The sequence below is a fragment of the Siphateles boraxobius genome, unplaced genomic scaffold, assembly GCF_051911475.1.
Source record: "Siphateles boraxobius isolate OS27281-9 unplaced genomic scaffold, OSU_SipBor_1 35, whole genome shotgun sequence".
Lineage (NCBI taxonomy): Eukaryota > Metazoa > Chordata > Actinopteri > Cypriniformes > Leuciscidae > Siphateles > Siphateles boraxobius.
The window spans coordinates 13,765,818-13,780,906 of record NW_027508975.1 but is presented as its reverse complement, the minus strand read 5'-3'; the positions used below and the strand labels follow the sequence as shown (position 1 = coordinate 13,780,906).

General features: G+C 44.4%; 1 protein-coding gene across 1 annotated transcript; it reads left to right on the top strand.

Moving 5' to 3' along the window:
- Positions 1-11,043: 11,043 nt before the first annotated feature.
- tac1 (tachykinin precursor 1) lies at positions 11,044-13,733 on the top strand. The gene is made up of 5 exons (XM_077196694.1): positions 11,044-11,448; positions 12,371-12,473; positions 12,615-12,638; positions 13,045-13,101; positions 13,241-13,733. Exons 1-5 carry the CDS (start codon positions 11,341-11,343, stop codon positions 13,285-13,287), a joined length of 339 nt encoding a protein of 112 aa, XP_077052809.1. The 5' UTR covers positions 11,044-11,340; the 3' UTR covers positions 13,288-13,733.
- Positions 13,734-15,089: the final 1,356 nt, after the last annotated feature.

Below are 15,089 nucleotides of genomic sequence, written 5' to 3'. Positions count from 1 at the left end.
GGAGCTGAAGGTTATTTTGAGTTTTTAGAAAATGGCATTAATTGATACAGGACATCTGTAGCAAGAAAATACAGTGGTAAATAACAATATAAAAAAAAGGTGCTATGAGTCAATATAATTAAAATGGACAAGGAAAAAATGCCTCATGACGGAAAATAATGTTAGCCTGTTAGTACTAGAAAAAATAGAAAAGAACCACCGCTCATCCATCAAAAAAGTCTTGTAGAGAGGTGCTGCTACATTAAATCATTATGGAAAATTGTAAAAATACAGCAGCCGCACACTCAAACACTGTGCAAGATCAATTTATTAGCAAGCTTTCGGTCTTGCGACCTTATTCAGGCACCTTCTTCAGCGTGTTAGTACTCAAAACCAGAATAATCTGGAAATTTTACTGGGATTGAAAATACCCAGGCATGAATTGTAAGAGCATATATGCATGCCCACTATAAACAAGAGAAATTGAAGAGGGAATTTTAAAGAACATACATAAAAATAGCAAGAAATAATTAAAAAAGTAATAATAATTGCATGTGGCACTTTAAGGGTCAGACTGTGCTTGGAACATCTATATGGAAAGTGCATATTTACAATATAATTGCTCTACAGCTTGCTAAGGTTTGTTTGCTCACTTCATATGCTGAGAGAAATTGGAACAAGATTTCAATTTGTATCCGCTATAGACACATTGTCATCTCTATCTACTGTGGATCTTCTCCAACCTTCTGGATATATAAACTTAAGCCTCTTTAGTCTAAAGGACAAGGGCATATACATTAAGCATAACTGAAATATCTTTAGACTTCAATTTAAAATAGTAAGGTAAATGTTTAGTCATGCATGAAAGGTCAGGGAGAAGTAGCATTATGTCTAAGTAAGGTTTAGCCAAAAGCAAATTCATATTTTGAAGCAATCTCTGAAAGTCTTGACTGCTGACATCAAAAATATTTATTGAGAACTCTGAGTTTTGCGCGGAAGAAGCAAAAATAGGGTTAAAGAGGTTTAAAGCTAAAACTGCACTCCTGCTTCACATCACAAAACTCGGTGGTAAGCACAGGTCTCACATATTTTTCTTACAAGGTGATCCTTGTATTCACCTTCTATTCAGTGTTTTATTCATGACACGGCCAAACAACAGAACGCAAGACTAGAAATCTAAAACAGATTACGAGAGCTTCATTCAAACACAAACTGACCTGTCCTCCCACACACTGACAGCCTGCACACTCCCACAATAACACTTGTACAAATAGATTATCCAAAGCAACAGCCCTACTACTGCCGTTATGATCACCAATATTTGATAAAGCGCTTATTACATACTAAAATGTTCTGTGTTGAGGTCTGTAAAATTTTTATAACACAATCTGCTTGTAAAATATACATGCAATCAATCCAAATGTCAAATTAAATATTGGACTAATGCTTCAACCTGTCACAGGTATTCAGTGTTTTAATGTTCCGCTGAGTTTAGGACAGTTAAGTTTAAGTGATTCATGGAATTTTAGTTTGCATCCTTTCTCTTCCTGTGTTTTCTTCTGGTTAATCTGTTTCCTTGGTTACTCGTGATTTATACCTGTGTATTTCTATCCCTCAGTTCCTGATCAAGATTGCTTAGTCCTCCTGTATTACTTAAGTATTTTGGTTTTGTATAATAAGGTACTATTTGCACTTAACTCTCCTCCTCCTGCCACACCACTGTGATACTAATGATCTAAAAAATAAAACATGGATTATTTGATTATTATGGCTGATGCATAAACCTCAATACACTTAATACAACTTCTTGTATATGTTCAAATCTTTTGGGTCAGAAAGATTTTTTTTAAAGAAATTAATACTTTTATTCAGCAAGGGCACATTAAATTGATCAAGTTGTGAGAGTAAAGATATTAATAATGTTACAAAAAGACTTATATTTCAAATAAATGCTGTTCTTTTCTTTTGTTAACTTTATATCAATCAAATAATCCTGAAAAAAATTCACAGCTGTCACAAAAATATTTAAGCAGTAATGTATTCAACATTGATAAGAAGAAATGTTTCTTGAACAGCAAATCGGCATATTAGAATGATTTCTGAAGGATCATGTGACACTGAAGACTGGAGTAATGACAGTACATTAATGTTTCTGATCAAAACATTAAAACAACTTAACGACTCCAAAGTTTTCAATAAGCTCGGTCCACTGACTTTTGGTTTCGACCTGCAAAACATGAGAAACAACATATAAGTAATAGTAGTAGTACTAGTAGTCAAAATAAACAAACCATGTGAGAATGCAATTGCTTTCTGCACACTTCAGTTCCCTTTCGTTGTCACTCCGAGTTACGTCGGATGACGACGAATGGGGTTTCGCTTAGAAAGCCTATCAACTTCGAGTATTACAAAACGAGCCAATGGCAAAGAAATGCCATGGGTCTGCGGAATTTGCATGGCGTAACTCCGCCCCACCTCGTGGGTATAAAAGGAGGAAGCCGGCAGCAAGCAGATATGTTTTCGCTTCGGAGCCAAGTGTATTCTTCTCTCCACAAGCCATCTCTGAATTGTCAGCTTTACAAACGAGTACCTCGAGTGTTGGTGTGACGGCGATCTACGGCGAGAGCGTGCTTCCTGCTGATCTGTTGCAGTGGTCTGCCAGTCGGTGCGTTTCTCCCCGGGTGCTTCAACACTTGAGTTTTCTCTCACTAAAAGAGCTTACACGTGGCACGTCTTTTTAAAGATGTCTCGCCCGTGTACTTCTGGTTGCGGCAGATTGGTATCGGACTCTGATGGGCACGAGCGTTGCATAGTATGTTTGGGCATTGATCATGCTAGAGCAGCGCTCGTGGATGACTCATGTTCTCTCTGTGGGAACATGACCATCGCGTCATTACGGTCGAGACTCCGTGAACTCGCAAGAGTGAGAGTCCCCTCATCCACCCCCCGTCCTGCGGCTGGTGGCCAGGGTGATCTGAGGGTTACGGTCTGGAACAAGGCGCCGACTATGTGTCCGCGACCCCAGCCCCCCTCTTCAATGACGGTGCCCGCTAGTGAACTGCTGATTCCCGCGGGTCTACCCTCTGGTGGCCCGCGGGCTTCAGTTGAAGCTACAGAGGAAGATGCCATGTCTGTTGCAGCATCACTAGGCGGGTTTGACTCTTCTGGAAGTGAGGGCTCGTCACAGCTGCCACCTTCCGGTGTGCATACGGCTGTGCTCGAGTCTGATCCGGAGATGACGGCCATGCTTTCCCGGGCAGCCGCGAGCATCGGACTTGAGTGGAGGCCTCCACCCTGTCCTGAGCGCTCGCGGCTGGACGATTGGTTTTTGGGTAAGGCCGCCGACCCTCGTCCTCGGCAAACCCCAATACCTTTCTTCCCGGATGTGCATGATGAGATCTCGAAGTCCTGGAAGACCCCCCTGTCTTCTCGGGACCGCTCGCTGGTCTCATCCGCCTTTCCTCCCCTCGATGAGGCAGCTGCCCGTGGGTACACTGGGCTTCCCCCGGTTGAACGCTCTGTTGCCATGCAACTATGTCCGCAGAGTGCTTCTTCTCGGGGCGAGCCTAAGCACCCATCCAAAGCCTGTAGATTTTCGTCGACCCTGGTGGCGAAGTCTTACAGAGCGGCGGGACAGGCGGCTGCTTCACTGCATGCTATGGCCACTCTGCAGGTCTACCAGGCCCAGATGCTCAGAGACATGCACGAGGGTAGGACAAACCCAGGGCTCTTTGATGAGCTGCGCGCCGCGACCGACCTTGCTCTCCGGGCGACGAAGGTTACCGCGCGCTCCCTGGGTTTGGTGATGTCCACAGCTGTGGTCCAGGAGCGACATCTGTGGCTGAACCTGGCTGACATGCGGGACGCTGAGCGGACCCGTCTGCTTAACGCCCCCTTGTCCCAGGCCGGCCTCTTCGGCGGTGCAGTTGAAGACTTTGCCCAACAGTTTTCAACTGCCCAGAAACAGACCGAGGCCATCAAACACATTCTGCCCCGCCGGCCCGCTGCTGCCTCCACCTTGCCGGCCGGGCAGACGCCTCGACCTGTTTCCCGCCGAGGGCGCCCTCCTGCGGCTCCCGCCCCTCCCGCCCGGACCACGCAGCAGCCTCCACCCAGGGCCGGTCGCGGAGGAAGCCGTAAGAAGGCGCCACAGCCCTCTCCTGCCCCGCCCCCCGCTAAACGCCGGGCCAAGCGGCGCTCCTGAGACGGGCTGCTCAGGGATGATGATTGTTTCTCAGGAGGTGGTAGCAGGACCACTCCTTCCCCCGGTGGAGGGCCGGGGGAGAATCTTTTGTTCTCCACTCCCCGCTGCTCACCCACGGGTGGGCAGCACCCTAATGTGGTTAAAGACAGAAACAATCCCCTCTTCCCTGAGCTCACAGAGTTCTCGGGCGACACAGAGCGCCGCCCACAAGCCGTGCTCTCCTCGCCCCCCTCTGTCCCAGAGGCGGTTGACACGGCGTGCCGTCCACGGACCGCTTCGCCCTTGTCCCCCTCTGTCGCCAGACCCCTGGCAGAGCAGGCCCCCGCGGGACGACCAGCCTGGTCCTCCCCTGGCCCCCTCTGCCAGGGTGCGGTTGCTAACTGTGCCCCCTCTCCGGGCCGCTATGCCGTCCACATCTGGGCCAGTTACTCCGCCTCGCTGCCCCTCCGGGGGGACGCCTGTGGCCCGCATGATCCCGTTGGTTCAGTTCCTGGGAGCCTGGCTAGAGCTTCCCCGTCTGTCCCACTGGATCGCGCGTACCGTCAGGCTCGGCTATGCGATTCAGTTCGCACGGTCTCCTCCCCGCTTCAGGGGAGTCCGCTCCACTTTGGTCGGTGGCAATGCCCCTATCATGAGAGCAGAGATTGCCACCCTGCTGGCGAAGGGTGCAATCGAGACTGTCCCTCCAGCCGAGATGAGGTCCGGCTTCTACAGCCCCTACTTCATTGTCCCCAAGAAAACCGGTGGGTTACGGCCAATCCTGGACTTGCGCGTGCTGAACCGCTCCCTTCATCGGATGCCGTTCAAGATGCTCACCGCCAAACGCGTTTTCGAATGCATACGGCCCCAGGATTGGTTTGCAGCGATCGACCTGAAGGACGCCTACTTTCATGTCTCCATTCTTCCTCGACACAGACCGTTCCTCCGGTTTGCTTTCGAGGGGCAGGCATACCAGTACGCGGTTCTCCCTTTCGGGCTAGCCCTGTCTCCTCGCATCTTCACGAAGGTCGTCGAGGCGGCCCTTGTTCCCCTTCGAGAGCAAGGGGTTCGCATCCTGAGTTATATCGACGACTGGCTGATCCTAGCTCACTCTCGAGATCAGGTTTGCGAACACAGGGACCTAGTGCTCCGGCACCTAGCCCGTCTGGGCCTTCGGGTCAACTGGGAGAAGAGCAAACTTTGCCCCGTGCAGAGGATCTCTTTTCTCGGTATGGACATCGACTCGGTCGCCATGTCCGCGCAGCTTACGAGCGAGCGCGCGCAGTCACTGCTGACTTGCCTAAGACAATTCGAGGGCAAGAGTGCGGTTCCACTGAAACTTTTTCAGAGGCTCCTGGGGCATATGGCATCTGCAGCCGCGGTCACGCCGCTCGGATTGCTTCATATGAGACCGCTTCAGCTTTGGCTTCGCGACCGAGTCCCGAGGTGGGCATGGCAACACGGCACGTTCCGAGTACCAGTTACTCCGACCTGCCGTCAGTTCTTCACCCCGTGGTCGAACCTCGATTTTCTCAGGGCCGGTGTCCCCCTGGCTCGAGCTTCCCGGCATGTTGTTGTCTCAACAGATGCCTCCACCACGGGCTGGGGCGCCATGTGCAATGGACATGCTGCTGCGGGCTCCTGGACAGGACCCCAGCGGCTGTGGCATGTCAATTGCCTCGAGTTGTTGGCAGTACGCCTTGCCCTGCACCGCTTCCGGGCGTTGCTCAGGGGTCAACACGTACTAGTCCGCTCAGACAATACCGCCACTGTAGCGTACATCAACCATCAAGGTGGTCTACGCTCCCGCCGTATGTCACAACTCGCTCGCCACCTCCTCCTATGGAGTCAGAAGCATCTGAGGTCGCTTCGAGCCATCTTCATTCCCGGAGCGCTGAACTGTGCAGCCGACGAGCTCTCACGGCTTCAGCCCCTCCCTGGAGAATGGCGACTCCATCCCCAGTCGGTTCAGCTGATTTGGGACCAGTTCGGGGACGCGCAGATAGATCTGTTTGCCTCTCACGACTCGACCCACTGCGCCCAGTTCTATTCCCTGACCGAGGGCACGCTCGGCACAGATGCTCTGGCGCACAGCTGGCCGCAGGGCCGCAAGTATGCGTTTCCCCCAGTGAGCCTTCTTGCGCACACTTTGCGCAAGGTCAGGGAGGACGAGGAGCAGGTCATTCTGGTTGCCCCTTACTGGCCCAACCGGACCTGGTTCCCCGAACTAGTACTCCTCGCGACAGCACCTCCCTGGCCGATCCCTCTGAGGAAGAACCTTCTTTCTCAGGGACGGGGCACCCTATGGCACCCTCGTCCCGATCTTTGGAACCTCCACGTGTGGCTCCTGGATGGGACGAGGCAGGTTTGAGTACCCTACCACCAGCGGTGGTGGCTACCATCACTTCCGCTAGAGCGTCGTCCACGAGACACGTCTATGCGTTGAAGTGGAACCTCTTCGTCAACTGGTGCTCTTCTCTCCGAGAAGACCCCCGGAGATGCTCGATCAGTGTTTTGCTTTCCTTCCTTCAACAGGGGCTGGAGCGAAGGCTGTCTCCCTCCACCCTGAAGGTCTATGTTGCCGCCATTGCCGCACATCATGACCTCATCGAAGGTAAGTCGGTGGGGAAGCACGACCTGATCATCAGGTTCCTGAGAGGAGCGAGGAGACTGAATCCTCCTCGTCCTCCTCTCGTTCCCTCTTGGGACCTCTCAGTGGTTCTAACTGCCCTGAAGAGTGCTCCCTTTGAGCCCCTGCAATCAGTTGAGCTTAAGTTCCTGTCTATGAAGACAGCGCTCCTGGTTGCACTGGCCTCCATCAAGAGGGTTGGGGACCTGCACGCATTCTCCGTTGACGAAGCGTGCCTGGAATTTGGGCCGGCTTACTCTCACGTGATCCTGAGACCCCGGCCTGGATATGTGCCCAAGGTTCCTACCACTCCCTTCCGGGACCAGGTGGTGAACCTGCAAGCGCTGCCCTCGGAGGAGGCAGACCCAGCCTTGGCACTGCTCTGTCCAGTACGCGCTCTCCGCGCCTATGTAGACAGAACGCAGTGTTTCAGGACCTCAGACCAGCTCTTTGTCTGTTATGGTGGGAAGCTGAAGGGAAAGGCTCTCTCCAAGCAAAGGTTGTCTCACTGGATAGTGGACACCATTGCCTTGGCTTACCAGCAGCAAGGTCGACCGTGCCCCCTTGGTGTGACTGCCCACTCCACCCGGAGTGTGGCGTCCTCTTGGGCTCTAGCGCATGGCGCCTCGCTAACAGACATCTGCAGAGCTGCAGGCTGGGCGACACCTAACACATTCGCCAGATTCTATAATCTCCGAGTGGAGCCTGTGTCCTCTCGTGTACTCGCTTCAACCAGCTAGTACCGGACCCGCTCAGGTGTCTTCGCTTGCTCGCCATTCCACTCCACGGACTGGATACGTGCGATATTTTCTCAGGTGAGCTTCTCCGAAAGCCCTGAGCTCCTCCAGCACTCCTGACGTCGGCGCCAGTGTCTATTGCCTGTGCGTCGGCTAGGTGCCTCCCGTGTGCATGGTCCCTCCTCTGAGCGACCCCCACATGTGTATTTCCACTGTAAGCCTCTCTGAGCGTGTGTCTTTCCCTTGGCAAGCCACCTTGCCACCCCTGGGGTTGAAATATTCCACCTGCGGCTGGACACCCCAGTGTTTCCCATATGCTTCCTTCGGGTCATATGTGTATTCTCTAAGTCCCCCCCCTCCGGGCTGGCATTAATTGCATACTTCCCCTAGCTTGGGATATGCTTCCCAGTGTACCTTGGTATTCCTGTGTTATATGGAGTCCTTTGTCCAGGCTGACAGGGATCTCGATTACGCAGGGCACTGGAAGACAGCTGAGAAGGTGGCGTGATTAGACTGGTAACCCCATTCGTCGTCATCCGACGTAACTCGGAGTGACAACGAAAGGGAACGTCTACGGTTACGTATGTAACCCTCGTTCCCTGAGTAGGGAACGGAGACGTTACGTCTGCCTGCCACTTTCCGCTGTACCGCGGGGATCGCCTGAGCTCAGTCTTGGCTCCTCAGCGAAGAAACATATCTGCTTGCTGCCGGCTTCCTCCTTTTATACCCACGAGGTGGGGCGGAGTTACGCCATGCAAATTCCGCAGACCCATGGCATTTCTTTGCCATTGGCTCGTTTTGTAATACTCGAAGTTGATAGGCTTTCTAAGCGAAACCCCATTCGTCGTCATCCGACGTAACGTCTCCGTTCCCTACTCAGGGAACGAGGGTTACATACGTAACCGTAGACGTTTCAATTCATGCTGTATCACTTATAGTTGATTATACAGTTCTAATGAGAACGACGTCTACCAATATTAAAGATGTGGAAATGCATTGGTTTTTCATATTCTTCAAAATTAACAAAACATTTAATATATTAAGACCCGGGAAATGAGTCTCATTACCCATTTTCAACTGAATAATTTCAACTGACTTATAAAACAAACTGAACTGAACTTGTCCATTTTTTGGAGTATTTTGATCTGTTTTGTGCATTGAAATGGGTTGTTTTTATGATGGCTGTGCATTGATAAAACTACATGGGATATGTAGATTGTGTTTATAAAAAGAAATAATTGGCATCTCTTATTCTGCTTTAACAGCATAAGCAGAGTAATTCAACCTGAAACACAACCATTGTTCAAAGAAAAATTAGGTCTACTTGTGCTCTTTTAGGTTGAACTGACCATTAGAGCTATTTTCTTTCTCTTTCAACGTCTCTAACTTTGCAGTCAGAATTGCAGAGTGGTCTGACTTCTAATGCATTTTGGGGTAAAACTAAGGATTGTTGTGTTCTTGGAAACAAGAAGTATGTCTTCTAGTATGTCTGAATAATCAGATGGATTCATGCGCAGACACATGCCATTTCTGAAAACTGTTGGTGTTGAGCTCTATAAAAGAAAAGATAATGAATATATCTTATTTTCTCTCTTCCATTCATTATTTATCTTCTTCAGACACACTTCTCCATAATATACTCTTCTCTTGTACCTTCCATCATCCGTGAGAGTGATTAAGAGTTCATATTTCCGAGAAAACAATTTCAATATAAAATGGCATATGAAGCAAAAGTTCAATTTCCCACTAAAAAAACATCAGCCTACTGTACACTAAAAACAGATCTGAAAGAGCGTTTTCTGATTTGACACCAAATTGGTGTAGTAACCTAATGTAATCCAGTTCATTTAGTCATATTACAAATATTTTTGATGAATGAAACCTGCCTGACCAAACATTACAGTGTAGGCAAAATGTTCAACCTGGATTTCCAATATTTGCTATTTATAAACAGATAGTGTCAAACATTTGGCTACAAATGATTTCTGAACAGCTGCAGGACAAAATGTCAACTATATCTTCTCATCAGCAGTAAAAACTAAAATCAAACAGGTTGTGCAAAAGCCACTTTAATAAGTAAATGTCCACGACCCTCATGCTGCTGCAGGGGTTGTTTCAGTTGTGTTAGGCAATATTAGCAAGAAATAACATTTGCATATGATATTAACACATGATTAAATAAAGAGACATCATTGTCGCTGATAAAGGCACTCAAGGTGTGAAGTGCTATTCGGTCTGTAAAGACTGTGCGCTGAGACAAAAGTCCTTTCTCATGGAAATCAGTCATGTCTCCACTTCCTCCGTGGGTCATCAACGTCCGAGTGTCCTCTCCCTGCTTTTCATTAAAAACACGAATTTAACCCTGTGCATCTGACTACACTGCCTCCATTAGAGAGGCAATGGTTTAAAAATGGCAAGCAAGCTTTGTGGGCTTATTACTTTTTATATTGTGGGATTATTATTATTATTATATTAAGTGTCTTTACTAACCACTAAGATTTAAATTAATCATTTGATACAATTCACTTCTTCTGTAGCCTACATGTTTACATTGTACTTATATTTAAAAGAAAATACCTGCATGTAATTATAGCATGTGAATGATTTCTGTAATTACATACATTGCTGACCCTTTTCTTACACCTAACCCATAACCTTAATCATTCACCAAACCTGTCGCTAACTTTACTCATGGCCCATCTCGATAGCAGCAATTAACCTGAACACAATAATTGAAGAAGCCTATCATTTTTTGACACAAGTAGCCTACATAGTAAAAACAGGTGTGACCAGCCCCTTAAAAAAAGTCGGTATTAAAACCAAAAGGGTTTTATAGCCTGATGCCACAGTAGAACATGTTTAAAATTGAACTTTTTAGGTTCCCCTTTGGGTTTTGCTCATCTGAAGAACTTAAAATGTAACATCCAGAACATTTTAACCTTAAAAGGGTAAACTTAAAAGCCATGAACAGACCATAAAAAGTGGTTATTGAAAAGAAAGAGCGAGCGTGGTTTTAAAAAGAAAAGAGCTTCATTCTTCTAGAACTTAATGCCTGAAAACAAGAGATGTGTTGGGCTGTTAGTTTCGGAGATCCCGAAACATAGGCAATCGCTCGTTGCTCTTGCAATTCCTTCAAGAATTCAGTTGTGTTTCGCACACCGAATTCAAAATCTTAGTTTACATAACACACGGAGGAAAACACAATGGTTTCGGCTTATTCAGTGTTTAATTTCTCTCATATGTGCTTTTTGTCTATTTCCAAGTTGCTCACCTTTGACGCAAAAGAATCGTGATAAACGAGCCATCTGCATTCATGTTTGCACAGTTGTAGACGGAACTTCGTAAAACATGCGTCGAATGAGTCAATCCTAACGTCACCTGACTGCAGTCTACATACTGATCAGCACACGTCCATAAAGTCACCGACTGTCCGAACCAGGACTATTTCAACTTTAGATAGGCTACTTCCTCTAGCAATGTGAACGAAATATTAAAGAGGAGTGCTCTTCGTCATTGTGCGTTTTAAAGCAATCTGACTAATACATTTATTTGTTTTATCGATTTTAAGCGTCGGAAGGAACCTGTCACCTCCCTGTTGCATTGCTATAAAGCCAAGCGTGCGAGTCAGATCGGTCACGGAGACGCGCATCGGACGCGCGCACTGAAGAACTGTGTTATACGTGTAGGAAACTGTTCACGCACAGCTGAAAGAACATTGAACAACATACTCGAACGACTTGAATCGCCATTTACCTTGCGTTTTATACTTTAAAGTGCTTCGGGAAAGGAAAAGGAAAGTTACTGGTTGAAACATGAAATTTCTCTTACCGGCTGTAGTCCTTTTTCTTGTTTTGTGCCAAGTTTTTGGAGAAGAATTGGGTCCAAAAGAAGACCTTGATTATTGGACAGGCAACAATCAGGTAGGCTACATGTGAGTTTTTCATCTTTGACTGTTGTCTAAACATGTATTTTAGACTAAACAGAAGCTACAGTAGTGACTATTTGACATTTTTAGGGCTGGTTTTATTAGCCAAAACAACAACAACAAAAAAACATTTTTATCAAGCAGTCTCATTATATTGACTATATTATGTTAGTATATTCTATTAATAACTGTTAAAAAATCTTATCTGTAAAGGTAATTATATTTAATTATGCTACTTTTCATTATTAAAGCTCAGCTTCATAGAGTGATTATAACAGAAAATATCACAATTGACATTTCAGTGAGCAAATTACGTTGTAATTACTAATAAAGTACTGTGTAATAATAATGAGCAACATTATATAATTATTTTTTGGTTATAATTTTACATTGTTATTATCGATTGGGTAAGGTGTAGCCACATATTCAGGAGTGAGGAGGACCAAAAGCAATAATTTGGAAATTAACCATTAAAAACATATAACATGGCACATGTAATAAAAATTTTATCAGCTGTATTCATTCGACTTCACTGGGTAGTTAGAAAGGATTCAAGTACAACATGCACAGGTCGCTGTCCAGTGCTGAATTACTCAATGCTCATATTGCTTGTTTGAATGGAGCACACGTTTCCCATTTGACATTGCGGGTTGGAAGAGAGCCAAGCACTTATGTCTCTCATGCTTTTTGTGTCTATATCCTGCATCTTTGCAACTGCTGTACCTAGTAAAGTATTTTTGTGCTCAAAAACTGTGGTGAAAAATTATGAAATTTGGTGAATTCTGTATTGGGATGAATTGGTGAGTTATAAAATACTAATTGTATTAACATCTGCAAGGGTTCCAGTGATCTTATAATGTGAGTGGCATCTGTATGCTAGAGGTCTAATGTTCCACTAATCAAATCATTTCTTGCAGGATGAGTGGCTTCAGGCGGATCCCTTCAGAGAGATACTAAGACGTATGACGAGGAAACCCCGACCTCATCAGTTCATTGGTCTGATGGGGAAACGGTCCTCTGGTAAGACCGCAGTCCTATATCTCATGAATATCATAAAAAAAAAATCAGATGTTGATAACACGTTTTAACTAGGATGCAGCAAATGACAAAAAAAGCTTTTGACCTATAACTGACATCTCTTTCATTCTTCCACCCCCACAGCAAATGCACAGATTACACGAAAAAGTAAGTGATCTCAAAAACAGTGCATATATTATTTGCTAGGCGCTTACATTTGCCTAAAAGCAAAGACACTTAAGGAGAGATTTACATATACAATTATACAACAACATGTTCAGTGGTTTTTTTCTCACATGAAGAAAAAGGTTTTTAGAACTCTAGAAGAGAGAAGATAAATCTTTACAAATCCTTGAACTTTGCAGGTTTTATAGTCACATTCACAGCTTATTAAATGGAATCTTAAGAGTTTTAGCGACACATGATTCATTTTAATGGACAAAAAAAAATCCTCAAGGTCCTTTTCACAGTAGAATAAAACAATTGTAACATCCTTCAACTGCACTCTAGGCTTCAACAATATAGCAGAACTGTGTGTATATATATATATATAAAACCCTTAATTGTCTTCCAGGGCATAAAATCAATTCTTTTGTGGGGCTGATGGGTAAAAGAAGCCAAGAGGAGCCAGGTAGGAACTGCAAAACCTTTCAATTAGTTTTAGGATAGCTGCTTCATCAATGATATAAATAGTGATAATACTAATAAAAACTAGTAGCTTTAAAATTGAGATATGAGTTATTTGTAACCCCAACCTTATCTTTTCACAGAATCGTATGAATGGGGAACAGTACAGATCTATGACAAAAGACGTTAATGGCTAAAATGGATCATCGTCACATCCGCTTCCTTACGGACCATTGCATTATGTGATACTCATTTTTTTTTTTTAATCAGGTCAGAAATAAAAAAATATTATTTCACATTGTAAAATAAGGCCACACCTGTGCCAATTCATTTATGTCAGACTTTTTAAAACGGTTCAGCTGTGATCAAACGTGTTTGTCACAACATCTTTCCCGATGTTGTGGAGCATTAAAGCAAAGCGTTGTGTACTCAGAGATTTGTGCCGAAAATGTCAATTTTAGTGCCTCATAGTGTTTTCTCCATGACTGATGATGTTATAATACAGACACTCCGGGTGTGATGTCATCCTGCGCATGTCTTGTCACTGCTACGAGCAAAGGTTTTGCTATCTTGATATCTCTGTGTGATTGTAGCTTGATATTAAAAAAATATTTTCTTTATTGGTGGAACTTTTAATTCCTTGTATCGTTGAATGTGTGGCGTATCACGGTCTAAAGGTGCTTTCACAATAGCATACTCACTCCACCTACAGGCTATTAGATATATTAACCATCAAGTATTCTTTTAAACCAGGCTTATTGAACTGTATTGATTTAACACAACTCGACTAGTATTTTGAAGAAACCCTTCATCAGTATCATGACCAGATCTTTCAATGCAATTAGTCCAGCATCTGTAGCACATTAAACTCTCCAAATGCATTGAAAGTCTATTCAATATAGGAAGTTAAAGTTTCTTTAAACATTCAAGCCGTTTCTTTTCTCTAATTGAAAATCCACTTTATACTTACACTTTCTTACAGTAATGGTGCACCAAAGAAAATACAAATACCACATTGAGTTTATAAAAATAATTATAAATATAATTTCTTAACCATTAATATTAGTTTCACATATCAATATTAAGCCAGCAGTTAAGGATAAACAGTGAACCCTACTTTAACCAATGCCATTCATTCAACTCAGAAGCTTACAATAACAGTCATACTTTTTTTTTTTATAAATAACTGCTTAAAAGCAGTTTAACTAGCCAACTAATTATAAATTTCAATTAGCTGACTCAATGCATGCAAATACACTAACTAAAGGGACAGACCCACTGAAGGAACCTGAGATAAGTGCATAGCTCAATTGCACAGTGGTAACAGATATTATCCAGCCCAGATATAACCAAAAAAAAAAAAAACGTTCAAAAGTTTGTAGACAATACGATTTTTTAAATTCAGCTTTGCCATCAGATTAAGTAAAAAAAAAAAAAAAAAAAAAATTATATATATATATATATATATATATATATAGAAAGTAGAGATTTCAAATTTATATATAATAGTAATATTTTACATTACTGTTTTTACTGCATCTTTGATCAAATACACTGCCTCAGTGAGCATAAGAGACTTTTTTCAAAAACATTTTAAATCTAACCGACCTCAAACTCTTGAACAGTATTATATCACTACTTACTAATGTCAAATAAATTAATATGGAATCTCTTTTAAGCAGTGTATCTTTTGGTATCTTTGTCTTGAACTTTGCTGACAGTGTTAATTAATAAGACAGTTTACCTAGCAAATTTCATAAGGGATTCCTTTAACCAACAAAATACATCAACCCAGTGTGTGTGTGTGCATGTGTGTGTGTCTGTCTATCTGTCTCTGTCTGTCTGTCTATCATCCATAAAAAGGTGTGTAAAAACAAACATGAGTCTAATGGAGTATGCAAAAAGCTTGAAGCCCTGAAAAGTAAACAGGGCCTCCATTTTTATCTGTTGAACTATTGCATGAGCTAAAGAAATCACACTAACCTGTGAAAA

Bases quoted from the DNA above. Each gene is read 5' to 3' on its own strand.
- tac1 (XM_077196694.1), top strand. From the start codon at position 11,341: ATGAAATTTCTCTTACCGGCTGTAGTCCTTTTTCTTGTTTTGTGCCAA. The intron at 12,639-13,044 runs GTAAGTGATCTC...ATTGTCTTCCAG, and splicing joins TGCACAGATTACACGAAAAA to GGCATAAAATCAATTCTTTT. The intron at 13,102-13,240 runs GTAGGAACTGCA...ATCTTTTCACAG, and splicing joins AAGAAGCCAAGAGGAGCCAG to AATCGTATGAATGGGGAACA.